General features: G+C 36.4%; 1 protein-coding gene across 9 annotated transcripts in view; it reads right to left on the bottom strand.

Moving 5' to 3' along the window:
• Positions 1-3786: 3786 nt before the first annotated feature.
• Positions 3787-14808, bottom strand: part of ELAVL4 (ELAV like RNA binding protein 4) — a 98653-nt gene continuing 87631 nt past the window's right edge. For 5 of the 9 annotated variants that reach the window (XM_063427792.1, XM_063427791.1, XM_063427794.1 and 2 more), the window contains 3 exons: positions 10067-10105; positions 6772-6849; positions 3787-6376 (listed from right to left, as the gene is read on the bottom strand). In XM_063427792.1, the coding sequence (XP_063283862.1) occupies positions 6049-6376; positions 6772-6849; positions 10067-10105 (445 nt within the window). In that variant the 3' untranslated portion in view covers positions 3787-6048. The remainder of the gene's footprint in view (positions 6377-6771; positions 6850-10066; positions 10106-14808) is intronic. The other 4 variants (XM_063427793.1, XM_063427798.1, XM_063427797.1 and 1 more) reach the window with 2 other exon arrangements.

Genomic DNA, 14808 nt, shown 5'->3' with positions numbered 1-14808 from the left:
GAATTTCCATTATTGGAAGCAGGAAAAATGGGCAAGTGAAAAGATCTGAGTGACTCTGACAAGGGCTTAACTACTGGGTCAGGGCATCTCCAAAACATCAAATCTTATTGGGTGTTCCTGGTATGCAGAGGTTAGTAACTAACAAAAGTGATGCAAAAAAAGGACATCAGGTAAACCAGCGTCAGGGTCATGGGCGCTCATTGATGCATGTGGACAGTGAAGGCTAGCCCTTCTGGTCTGATCACACAGAAGAGCTACTGTAGCTCAAACTACTTAAAAAATGAATGCTGGCCATGATAGAAATGCATTAGACCACCCACTGTGCTTAACAGTTTGCTGCATGTGGGTTTGCCAGGCTGCAAACCGGTTACAGTGGCCATGATGACCCCTATCCACTGCCGAAAGTGCCTTAAATGGGAAATTGATAATCAGAACTGGACCATGGATCAGGTGGATCGCTGGGAGAATGTGTGCATCATTTACCTGGGAAAGAGGTGACAGCAGGATGTACTACAGGAAGAAGGCAGGCCAGCGGAGACAGTGTTATGCTCTGGACAATGAAACCTTGGAAGTGGATGTTACTTTGACACATACCACCTACCTAGAGATTGTTGCAGACCATGTACATCCCTTCATGGCAATGGCCTCTTTCAGCAGGATAATGCACCCTGCCACACTGCAAAAATTGTTCATGAATGGTTTGAGGAACATGACAGCTGTTCAAGGTGTTGCCTCTGCCTCCAAATTCCTCAGATCGCACATTCAGATGTGCTGGAATAGCAAATCAGATCCATTGAGGTCCATTACCTCGCAGCTTGCAGAACGTAAAGGATTTGCTGCTAATGTCTTGATGATAGATATCACAGGTGTATCAGAACTTTTATGGCTGATCAGTGTAACCTTACCTTGATGCCAGAAGAAAGTACATTCACTCATACATTTAAAGTGAACCTGCCATTCATAAACCACGTACATGACATGCTTATATACTTATATACTTTGGGTGCATCTTACTCTGTTACATTGTATATACTTTCTTTCTGTTACATTATGCATTGGATAAGGAAAATTTGTATTTTTCGGGTGGGAAATACAACCATCTTGTGATGAGAGTCCTTTTCGTTTTAGAGTATATTCTCAAGGGTTAGGCCATTGACAGCCGTGTTACTTGTCTTAATGACATTAGGCATTAGGCTTTATTTTTGTCCAAGAGCCTTGTAATTAATTTATTAAAATGCATACTTACCTGAAGATTGATTCCTGGATTGACTGTGCATACATCCCTGAGTAACACAGTTGGCACCACCCATTTTCTACAGTGAATTGGTATACCAAAACAAGGTTACTTGCCATAACGTCAAGGTCATTTCAAAGTGAATTCAAAGTGAATTTAAACATTTAGGCCAAATTAGAAAAATTATCTATGTCAATTCTGACTGCTTAACGGACATCATAGTGGTCAGTAGGGAATGCTTTCATCTATGTTTTTCTAGAACTTTGACAAAAACAATATATAGATCAAGCAGTATGCTCTTTAAATGGAAATACACCCATGTTACGTATGACAGGCATTCTCTAAATTGAAAAAGCACAATAATTGACCAGGGTAAAATTGTATTTTTCTCTATTGGGTTTATTCAATCAGGATTTTCTGGAGAATTGACAAGTGAAATTTTGGGGCTATTTCCCCATTAGGAGGCTTTGGCCAAACCTTCAATTTTACTAGAAAACTATCCGTTCACCTCTAGACTCACCTAATATCTACAAAACATGTCCAGGACTTGTGTTGCATTTCCCAAGAAAAAGGTTACACAAATGTAAGAATGTATGAAAACAAAACATTTGTCGTTAAATAAATTTACTGAGTGCATGTGGCCAATATTTGAATGCTAAATCCTTTATACACATTTCTCACAGTTGCAGAAAAAACATAGCGTATCGTACAAGCTGATTTCCGCAAGGGTATTTAAAAGTTTTGCTTTTGTTAAAAAAAAATGTTGTTAACAATCTTTGTACATTTGGCACAGTTATTGTATTATTAATGTAATGTATATAAAGAAAGATAGACCTTAATACATTAGTGAAAAATTAAGATTAAAAAAAATCGACAGATTAAATATTTTTTTGACGCAATATCTATTATCAATTAAAAATATGTATAAAATAAGAAATGGGAATTGGGTAGTAATAAAAGTTAATTTTAATGTCAAGTGGACCTAATGGATTTAGTTAATAGCAAACCTATTAAATTCAAAACTTCTCAGGCAAGATTAAGATTCCAGGACACGCAAATTGTAAAACTGAGAAGCGAAAAACTGGAAAAAATGCCAAAGAATAAACTCTTCTAGTGTAATATTTATTAATATTGCCTTGAGGAAGGAGGTGCAGTCCTACGAAATGCATAGGCTTTTGATACTGCCATAACCAACAATTGTGGATTTGCCCTGACTCTGTATTTTCAGTGTTCTGCCTGCGGGTGCTTGGTTGTGGGCTCTGCTGAGAGATGCAATAGGCAAACACTGCTGGAGCACAGAGGGGGCATTACAAAGATACAGTGTGATATTTTAACAGTTACCTTCAGGGGGTGGTGGGAATCTGGTTTTTGTGTATGTTCCTGCAATATTAATAAATATTGCACAAATTTTATTGCACTTTTATTCCAGAAATTTGCTTCTAAGTTTAACTAAGTATGAAGGATACACTATTAGGTAGGGATGTGTATGGGGAAAAAATTCGGTTCGGTTCGGCACTTCGGCAATTCGTACATTCGGACCGAAACGAATTGCACATGTCTACTATTAGGACAGGCTGTAAACAATACACAAACCCTGAAAAAATATTTTAATTACCTGGATATAACTCTGATTACATTGCTCTGCTACTGAAAATAGTGATTACTACTATACTAAATAGATTTTTAACATACTATTATTTTACTGAGTATTTTAATGTAAAATTTACTACACAATATTTTTCTGCAGAGTGCATTCAAAAGTTTTTGACCTAATTACTATGCTGTATTTTTGCATGCTCAGATTTTTTATAGTTTTTGCACACAAAAAAATAAATGTTTGCAGTATCCTGCGCCATAAACCTGCCTACTCATGCCAGAAATACTTTCTTATCAAGTGTAAGCATACAGCCCAGCCACTGACAGCACTGAGTGAGCTGCTTTTAATTCGCAGCCCGGCTGCAGACAGTCAGGGAAACTACAAACAGGTAGTGATATCCTTACCATATGCCTTAATGGGTATCCTCTGCTTCTCACGCAAGTTGCTTTGTAGTTTAGATCATTCAGTTATGTTAGTGGCTGCGCTGTGTGCATACATTTTATAAGGAAGTAATTTTTCTGGAGTGAGGGGGCGTGGCTAAAGAGGCAGGCTAATGGTGCATCAATCTGCAAAACATTTATTGATTTTTTTTGTGCAAAAACTATAAAAGATTTGAGCATGCAAAACTATACAGCATATTAATGAGATCAAAACCTAGCAAATGCTTTGTATCGGAGCCTGGAGTGACCCTTTACGTTCCTCTTCCTTTGATAGATTAGCAACTCACCCAATATCATTGTTTAATGAATAAATTCCCTTTATAATAGGTGGGCCACATACATGTTATGGTCACATTCTACGTAATCGGTTATGTGGTAAGACAGAAACTTTGCGTTTTAGCAGGCTGAGAACATTCTAAAATTTGTAAGGACCATGAAAAGACTACCACTCAGAAAACGTGTTCTACGTTAAACAAAACTGAATTTTATTTAAATTATATTTTGCATGACGGTGTTTTTGTTTTTTTTAATGTGTTTCGGCCTAATACGAAGATTTTCGCCTCCAGTATTAAAACAGATACGTGCATATAGTGGGCGGAACACTGAAAAATAAATACGCAAAAAAAGCACATTATATATATAACCATAACAACGTTTTATTACCATTAAGACTAAACTTGTATTGAAAAGATTGGATATAACAAGACAAGAAAAAGCAATAGCAAATTGAAACTATCAACTAGATTATGCATAGCGAGTAACTTTTTCCTAGTTCTCAGGGAAGAGCAGAACTTTTTTTATTTTGTTTTTGTTTTTTTTAAAATATAGAACGGTACAGAGCACAAACATACTAAAATTATCAGTGCACTGGATGTGGGAGAGCTGCCCAATTTGTCTTCTGTTCCCGTAGCTCTGTTTGTTTTTTTTGTATCCATCAGAATAACATTAAAATAAAGACCCAGTATTTTGTTGTTGTTGTTGTTGTTGTTGTTGTTCTACTGTGCATTAAGAAAAAATATTCACGACAAACATGACAACATATCAAACAATATTTCTACACGAGTTACCTTGATACGCTTGTCAATCAAGTATAATAAGAAAACATTTTAAGACATATACAAACATAACTAGCAAAAGAGTACAACTTAATAATGAGTTAACAGAAAGAAAAAAATAACTTTATATATATATATATATTTATATTATATATACACGTACACACACAAGAAATGACACAATAATATGCATCTTCCCATAGTTTAAGTAAACAAATAAATAGACTAGCATACCTGCCATATTTTGATATTGGCTGAATGCAATACATCAGCGATAAATTAAAAATGTGTTGCAAGCAACATAAAAAAAACAAAACAGTGTTTTTTAAAATGTGCCAACGCAGCCCAGGTATATTGGAGTGGGCCATAAAGTGAATTGTAAAACTCTTAACAAATTGAAAGCAAATGTTTCTTGATTCTAAACACATTACATTTAACTATGATTACTAAGATATGAAAATGGTTTTGTAGCACCTACTACTCAAACTAAGGAAGTTTTTGCCCCACCCAAAGAAATTAAGTTTTCTTTTGTTCTGCTGATATCCCATACTGATGACTTAAAGAAAAAAATTGTCTAGCAATGTACCTCTTGCTTTTTTGGGGTTTGACTGTGGTTTTGGGGACCTGTACAGATCACTCTCCCTTATTCAATAAGATTGTTTGCAACATGCTATGAAAAGATACGAATATCAACCGCTTGTAACCCATCTTTCAAAAAACATTCTACTAATCCAATGTAAAACACGTCTTGTTCTCTAAAAAGATACCAGTGCAGTATGAATGACAAAGTCGTCAGTTTCCCCTAAATTAGCCAGTCAAAATATTATTTTATTTTTTTTTTCTCAAATCCAGATTCTCTTGTAAAAATTCTTTATATTTTATAAAAATAGATTTTTCTGGAAACCCATTTTCAGCAAAGAGACCAACTCTTTGGCAACATTGTTCATTTATTTAAATTGTTTTGCGTCATCAGGTATTTTGACCCCCAATAATTCCCCCCACAATTCTCCTTTCAAAATCAATACCCAAGAAACAATACAATTAATTGCAAAAGTAATTATTTTTGTTCCCTTTTATTTGCACAACTATATTGTTTCTTTCTTGTTTTTTTTTTCATTTAAAAAACAAACAAACAAACATTAAAAACTCTTTCAAGTACCGGAACCTTTGCTACATTCCTGCACTCAAAGGGTTACTGGAAAGGAGGGGGGAGTGGGTCATCAATCTGAAAGGATTCATTTTGTGAACAGAAAAGAAAGCTGAAAAGAAAAGAAAAAAATATTTTTTTCTTTTCTTTATTGTGTTACATTTGTAAAAATTGTTTTTGTTTTTTTTTTCAAGTTTTTTTAAATCTTTTTTTTTTTAATTCTTCAAATGAACTCATGGTCATCTTAAAAACAGCCACCTTCAAAGAAGGTGTAAAACTAGCCGGCTGGGTTAAAAAAGCCCTGCTCATTGTAATCTATGTATATTATATTCAACGACGACAGCTATGAAAGAACATTCAATGCATCAAAGTTTTTTTGTTTTGTTTTTTTTTCTAAGCATTATAAAATCCTTTCCGGTTTATCACAGGATATCCAATAGTAATACTTAGGCAACTTCGGCTTATAAAATCCATGATTGGTTATAAGCCATAGAAAGTTTATTTGTTTTTTTTGTTTGTTTTTTTGTCTTCTCTTTGTTCGTGAACAGATTGGTTGACATGGACTGAACTGAAATTCAAGACTTGTGGGTTTTGTTGGTTTTAAAGGAAACTTGCAAAACTCTGTCTCCCAGGCGATATCCATTAAGGCTGGCGATGGCCATTGCTGCTTCATCATAATTGGTCATTGTGACAAAGCCAAATCCCTTGCATTTGTTGGTGTTGAAATCACGGATGACCTTCACATTGTTGACTGCTCCAAATGGGCCAAAAAGCTGCCACAGAACACTCTCATCTGAGTCGGGAGATAGGTTGTAGACAAAAATGCACCATCCAGTACCCGTATGCCCAGGAATATTCATTCCCACCAGACTTGTCATCCCATCAATGGTGATCGGTGAAAACCTAGGTAAAGAGAGAGTTCAAACATGAATAATATTTTCACAATGGTAACACATAGAACAGGGTTAGGGATAAATTAGTCAAAGGAAAGGAAATGGTATGTTAACATGGAACGATTCTTGTGATGGAAACTTGTATCCCAAAGAATAAAAAAATAGCAAGAAACACATAGATAATTCCAGATATAATTTCCATATAATATCTATAATATGCCCATCCACCTGAGGGGCTTTGCAAGTGGCCTATATTAGCAGAAGGGTGGGCAGCTATGATTTAAAGTAGAACCTGCCTCCCAAACTTTGTGGGCTTGTTCCTAGAACACAAAAATCATCCCATAAGTCTGAACATAATGTCTGATAAATGTATAAGTGGTGAGATAAGTAGATTTTAGTTTTTACCTCTTGGCTTCCGTAGTGATGCTCTTCCTCCCAACGTCATATTTTAAGGAAGTGTTGTAGGAGAGGTGCTCAGCATAACTAAAGCCACATGAGATTTGCATGTTAGTAAATATGTCATGTACACCTCTCTGACTACACTTCAACTGATGTTGAGTGGAATTACTTCATGTATAACGTGTAAAGCTCTATTTTACAACCACAAATTATAGATCCATAATTGTGTTCTAGGAGCCTGTCCCAAAACAATTTTTGGAGGAAAGGTTTTTTTGAATCTAATATAGATTGATCAATATGATAATATCAAAATGCTAAAATAAGTGATGTGGTTTTTAATTCCTTCTCTGGACAATGAAGAAGGCTCAGAGCAAAATTATGTTTCACATTTCTAAAGCCATTAAAAAATGTATTTGTTTGCAATATCGATTTTGGGGTCTTGGTTTAAATTAAAATCTGATTTATACTTCAATTAAAAGGAACTCATGATGATCAAGACAGTTGAGACAATGCTGAGTACAGAAATAATATATATAAATTATTAATATATCTGCTAGCCATAGGCATTGGTTTTAATTCTCTTATATGTGACATGGGGTAACTATGACAAACTCCTTCGAAACCGCTATAACGCACTGGTTCCTTCACTTAATAGAGAACTTGAAGGAATTGGAGCTGTCAATCATCAAGAAGATCTGTTAATTCAGGTCTTTGATCTTAAGTAATTCTACACGGAGCACTGGTTGAGTTGGCTAGTGTGTTATGTATCGATGTTACACAATCTATATTGTGTTTGTGTAACTGGTGATCTGACGGTCAAGTGAGAACGATTAATTCATCTTCAAGTCAAAAGCAACAGCTCATTCTACTGAATTATAACAGATGGCCAATTTGATGACAGATCCACTGTTAATGAGTCTGTTTGTGCTATAATAGAGCATTGCTGTCTGTAATGAGAGCGAACACTACTTATATCACTCTCAATCTCAAATGGAAATCAATAGCTAATTAAGAGATATATGTGTATATTTTGGAAATTGGTTAAGGGACATAAAAACATACAGTTTCACTACTAGCTCAATCTTAGTTCCTATCAATTGTTCTCCATGTAAAAACCACCTATTACACATCAATTCTATACTAGAAGTTTGTAATATTACTTTCTATACCACACCATTTTCAATGAAATAGCTAAATACATTCTCTATATAACATATACAGTTATGATACCTGCAAATTAAAGAAAACTCCTGGCCAATTAAGATGAACACTGCTATACTGATCATTTTTTATATTAGACAACAGAAAAAGTGAAAATCCTGTAAAATTATACTGGCTAAATTTAGAGAAATAAAAATATGATTTAACTTGTTAGGCCTATAGGTGACACAACATTCCAATATGGCAAAGGAAAATATCTTAACCCGTTCTATATTTAAAATCAAATATAACTGTTATGTAACATTGAGATTGAGTTTTAATTATAAATTGGAAGACCAACACTGCAAATATATTGCAAAGAGTTTGTAAAAAGACTTTATATGACACAGTTGTAGTTATTGTGACAAGGCAGTGCATCCTCTGTTTATCCAGTCTACACCAAAAACATATGCCGTGGGATGTGGGGCAATCTAAGGTCTCGACTTAATATTGTTGGATAAGGTTTCAAAATGATTTAATATATTCGGATAAACTTTTAATAATATTTTTTCTTCCGCATATTAAAATATCCAAAAATAGGTAATATATAAAAAAAAATATACCAATATATCAAAAAAGACCAAGATTACGTATTTTTCAGAATATTAAATCGTTTTAAATGTTTATCCAAAAATATGAAATCATTTCAAAACACTTATCTGATAATATTAAATTGAAATTTTGCCTTTTAGCTGAAAACAGCAAGGTAATTTGTAAGTATAGGACTCGGCTAAGAGGTTTTACCTTGACAGGGCAGGTGAGCTGATATTTTAATGGCCATTGGAGTGATGCTGAAAGACCTCCAGTTATTTAAATGTCCATAAGGATTTATGAAAGTGTGCAAGTAACCTTTTTGGTTTGTGTTCTTCTGTGTGTTTGGGCTGATGCCCAGGAGGAGTAGCCCAGGATTACAGGTATTCTGAGCACAGGGCTAAATTTTGTTTGTTAATATCAAAATCAATGTCTAAGTCCTCTGGCACAAAAAGGGTATACACATGTATCACCTTAGGGAGCAATGATCTATGCAATTTTTTGCCTAGACGCTGGCATCAGATTAATTCATGCATTTTGTTTAGGTTTTGTTTTCCATATACTTAAGCGATTGGGTATTACATTTACATATGGGAATTAAATGATGTTTCTGATTTTTAAAATGTGTTTCAGTTAAATCCGTGGGAATTTGCATATCTCCAGCTAAGCCGCTTTCATCGGTTTTACAGAGATTTTATGTTTTTGTTTGTGTCTAGTCTCATTGGCACACTCAGGCAACGGAATTTTGCAGTTTAAAACCCTATGCGTTTAAGTCTTACAATGAAATAGGTAATTTGGATATTGATTATATTAGTAAAGAACGGAGGCTGTGAATGAATAATTTATCATTTCCATTCTCAATTAACGGAAATATGTAAATTCTATGACAAAGCCCTTTGGACTATTGATTTTTTAGGGAAATTAGATATTTAAACGATCCTGTACCCTTGAGCTAATTTTCCACATCTTAAAAAGTAGAGGTGGAAGAAAAATCAATGACAAAATGTGAGGATAATTCAAACCATGAATGACATGAATAATTGGAGTATACACTTTTTGCCAACCCTACTTTTTTAAAGAAAGGGTTTTGTGTGAATTTTAAGTGATATAGCCCTAATTAGTCTATCAAATGTTTTAAATGCTCATAATGCAAGAGTCTTATTCTTTATCTCTCTGAACTATGTAAAATCCTTAATTAAAATGTTTTTTTTTTTAAATACTGTATGCACAATTTAAATTATTACTAATCAGTATAGCTGTTTCACCTTAATTCCACCAGGAGCTCACCTGTAAATAAAGGAAAACGGTGAAATTAAAACACACAATGTATACTGCGTCCTCAACAAAACGAAACCAACAGAAGTCTCAACTTAAAAGAACAGAATTAATCGCACATGCTGGTGGGAAAAAAAAGGAGCAATTAAACAAACAAAAATAATTAAAAGAACAAAAACAAATAAAGTTAGTGAATTGAAATAAAATCGATATAACTGAACAGATGAAAAGAAATAAATCGTAGCACCAATCTGTGCCAACATGGACATCTGTCATTCTGTGAAATTCTAATTACCTCTTAACGCCATAGGCCATATTAAGTAAATTGTCCAGCCTGAAAGAGAAGGAGTGTCTTTGGGTTAATGTTGTACAGATGGTAAGAGAGCTCAATGGAGCTGTTATTCATGAAGTTCCTCCTCAACAGAAAGAGAGATCTTCTACCGCTTGATTAGGCTGCTGCACTCTAGCTTGTAAGAGTTAATCACGCAGCATAGAATGTTCTAAAAGAGCCATCACTGAAAAAGTCATTCACTTTTTTTTCTGGTTTAGAATACACAATATAATGCATATAGAAAAGTATCTATATGGCACAGTTTACGTCCAGACCTTAAAGGGCAGCTCTCATCCAATTTTCACTTCTGTTTTTTTTTTTTTTTTTTTAAGTTATTACAGCTAAAAACTAATTTTCTTTTTAATGATGTATACTGATTTTGTTTTTTGAGAAAATTTCCCTCTAACAATAATCAAGCTGAGCAGCCACGTTGGGTCAACTGCTACTCATCTTAACTAGCCAGCTGCGTTAGTTTCACATGGAGTAATCAGCGGGCACGTTAGTCTAGAGTGTGACCCATCATGGCTTCTAAGCCAGATAGAAAGTGACATTATGTAACAAAACACCAATATAGATTTTTTTTTTTTTAAAGTATCATTAAGTTACATTAAATGCAATAAACTGTTAAAAAGACGAAGTGAAAGTTTAATGATAGTTGTCCTTTAAGAATTTTGGGCAGGCAATTACGTGACTCAGTCACTTCTTCTCAGGAGCCCAACCATATATCATTCTATAACAATGTATTCAAGACAAAACTGTGGTTCTTAACTCTCCTTTACTAAAATATGGGCACCAAGGGAAGAAAACTGGACACGAGTACTAGATTCAGTCCTTTCCCACTGACTGGATAGGGCACATATTTTAATCAGAAGCTACTAGGTAGTTGCCCCCCCCCCCCAAAAAAAAACCAAGAAAAATAAATCTGTTTCTTCATCAGAACAGTTTTTTAATAAGAAGGATCATTTTGACTGTAGCAAGAGTCTAATGATCAATGTGTTTTTCAGAATAGGTAGAATAGGTTTTAGTATACATTACACCAGGGCTCAATATGTCCATAGACCCACTAGCCATTGATGAGTAGATAATCACCCCTCGTGAGTGTGCCATGGACCTTCCTGGCTCGGAGTTTCCAATAACTTTTAGACCTGGCTGGTGGAGTAGGTCTTTAATGAAACCTTGAACCTTTCATTGCATTACGTTTGTAGAATGGGATATATAATTTTGATCCGTGCCAAAAAAATATCCCAAAAATATATTTATAAAAAAAACAATATTAAACTTGCCAAAAATGATACAAATGAAGTAACAGTTAAATGCAGCAGATCCAATTTTTTTTGAGAAGTTTATACTTTTTTATTTTTTTTAGACATTGTGACTGTCAAACCACTTTTTGGGATTTGGGATGTCTTTATTGGAATTGTGTTACATTTTCCTAAATTTTGGATAATTGCTATTATATTATTTGAGAAATGAATTGATAACCGCTTCTCCAGTAAATATCCTTTAAGACCTCCTCTTTAATTGTAAGCGTAACTTGTCCTTAAGGGACCACTCTGTTGCCTGGACTTTACTGATCATGCATCAAGCTGGCATAGTGTCCTCATTTAGAACCAGCGTTGCAGTATATAACTGCTATTACAAAGGCATTTTATGCTAGCATACAGTCTTTTAGAAACTGGATTATAATAATGACCTTGGATTTTATTTATCCTTGATGTATGCAATATGTTATCACTGAACTTGCGGAAACGAGTGTGATAGAGTACGGAGAACAGACCAGGGGATATTAGACTTGTGCATGGCGGAATCATATGTTTCGGCCAAAGCATTTTGTCTGGAAATTAAAAACTTTTTTGAGATGGTAGAATGTTGTGCATTGTCAGTGCAGCTTATCAGAATATCGTCCACATAAAAGATCTGGGAAGTCGAATCAGGCGAACCAAAGGGGCATGATAATGGGCCAATCAGCGTACTGCAAAAAATATGCCCAATATAAATTGTATGTAAATATTGCAGTACACCAATAGAGACATTTTTCGATCATTTGGTTTATAGATGATGTGAGTGTAAGTAACCAACAGAGGGAAAAAGAAAAAAACTCCAACAAATAAAAATAAATTTAAAAATATAAATATATGTTTATTTTTAAAATATAATATGTAGGGGGCGTGTCCTGGAAGCGGACCGGAGCAGTCGCATGTAGCTGGAGCTCCGTGCCGCGACGGCTAAATAGGAGTCATATCTACAGAAAGAAAGCCGACTAATATACAAAAAAACGCTATCCGACGACAGCATGTCCCAGACAAAGGGCAGGAGGACCGGGGAGAGGGGAGAAAAGAACAATTTCTTTGCCTCGAGAGCAGGACAAGGAAAGGCCTCAACCCTGACAGAGCACGTCCAAGATGGCGCCGGCGGGGAACTCGAGACAGAGCCCCTGCAAGGCGAAAATGAACAAGACAGCCCTCTAACCCACAAAACCCTGAAAAGGCTTCTAGAAGAAATGTCCGACAAAATAGTGGGGAAGGTGGACAGAGCCATCAAGGACCTAAGTAAGGAGATACAGGAGATTGGTCAGCGCACATCGCGCACAGAGGATCAGCTCTCAGAAATGGCGGAGGCCCACAACTCCCTAGCTGACACTGTGGAGGGCCTGGTTGCGAGAATGGACGCCCAGGACCTCAAAGTTGCGGACATTGAAGATAGGGCACGCCGCAATAATCTGAGGATAAGGGGTGTGACAGAAGAGGTCAAGACAGAAGACCTCACCGCCCACATCACCGGCTTGCTGAGAGAATTGGCCCCGGATCTACCACAAGACCTGCTCCTGCTGGATAGGATCCACAGAACCGCCAAACCGAAATTCCTACCGGCTGACACTCCAAGAGACATCCTACTACGCATGCACTATTACCATGCCAAAGAGGCGATACTCAATGCCAGCAGAAAAAGGAAAGACTTACCCACGGCATATAAAGGGACCACCATCTACGCGGACATATCATCATTTACCTTGAGGAGACGACGAGACTTTCGAGACATAACCACGGCGCTCAGGGACAATCACCTCCCATATAGATGGGGCTATCCCACCAAACTTCTAGTGCTGAGAGAAGGGAAAACTATCGTCATGGGCTCCCCGGAGGACGGCCACAGAATCTTGCGGGAATGGAACCTGGCTGCCATATCGACGGAGGAACAAGAGGGGAATAGGACCAGGGCCCCGCAGGAATGGAAGAGGGCGAAAAAAAAATAAGAGACAGAGACTTTACCTGTGGAGGAGGACTGGTGCTTTAAAGATCGAAATGGTCAACTAAGGGGCAGGGTAACGTACTAAAATGTAACTAGCACATGATATAACTAGTAAACTCGTGAGTGAGTAAGAGGAGCAATAAGGGCTTCTATAAGTAAAGCCATATACGTTTAAAAAAAAATAAAACAAAAAAAAAAAAAAAAAAAAAAGAAAAAATAATAATAATAATTTTAAAATGATAAAAATGAAAATAACACAAAATGATCCCAGAGTAACAGAGGGCCCAGAGAGTTTAGACCTTTATCTCCCACCCTGACCAGCCGTTTGAAATATGCCACCACGACCCATCCACATGGCCGAGATGCGCAGCTAGTCAAGCATCCACAGATGCCTCATCCCCGGCAGGGACTTATTGTAGCGGTAGTTAATCCACATAGAAACACTAGATAAGAATAATTCAAATCTAGTAGAATCAAAAAAAAAAAAAAAAAAAGGAAAGAAGCATATAAATAAAATAAAAAAAAAAAAAAGAAAAAAAAAAAGGATGCAAAATATAAAATAATGGCAATACCTAGAGGAATGCTCAGTGTTAGATTTGGGCCCAAGGCTTTTGTGGAAAGTTGGATTTCTTCACTGTATAAAACCAATATAGCCGTAGAGGGAGACAGCTCCCGCAGGAAGCGAGGCTAGAGCCTCTACCCCCGAGGCACGTACATGCAGTGCCACGCCGATAAAACGGCAACACCAACTAATAGGAATGTTCATGTATATATTGTTGTTTATGTATATATTGTTGTTTATGTTATTGTACTGTTGAATGTTATGCTTCACCAGACTTTCACCCCATATAGTGGGTTAGGTATTACTTTAATGATATTAAGGTTAGTGGGTAACCCGACTCCAACACTTACAGGGGCACCAATGGGAAATGCAACCGGCCAGACCACTGGTACTCAACGCTCCGAAACCTCAGAAGGTAGAATACAACACACACACAGGGCTATACTGCTCGGCTTGATCAAGCTGGGAAGAGCAGGTACCCTCCTAACAGTAGACCAACACGAGAGAAAAAAAGCACAACTCACTCACAAGCCACCGTGAAGATATGCACACTTAATGTCCGAGGCCTCAATTTACCTGTAAAACGTCATTTGCTCAACAGGGAAGTTAGAACCCTAGGAGCGGACATACTATACCTCCAAGAAACACACTTTAGACACAACGATCATCCAAATATATTACCCATAGAGTACCCTCACCAATACCATGCTACGTCTCCCACGAAGTCTAGAGGAGCTTCCATCCTAATACACAAAGCAGTCGCATTTACACTACACTCAGCAGACATAGACCCGAACGGTAGATATGTCATAGTCCAGGGGCTGGTCAATGATATCCTATACACCATTGTAAATATATACTCCCCAAATACGAACCAGAGAAATTTTTTACACAA

This window comes from Pelobates fuscus, chromosome 7, assembly GCF_036172605.1.
Source record: "Pelobates fuscus isolate aPelFus1 chromosome 7, aPelFus1.pri, whole genome shotgun sequence".
In the NCBI taxonomy this organism is placed as follows: Eukaryota; Metazoa; Chordata; class Amphibia; order Anura; family Pelobatidae; genus Pelobates; species Pelobates fuscus.
This window is presented reverse-complemented; position numbering and strand designations above follow the sequence as displayed.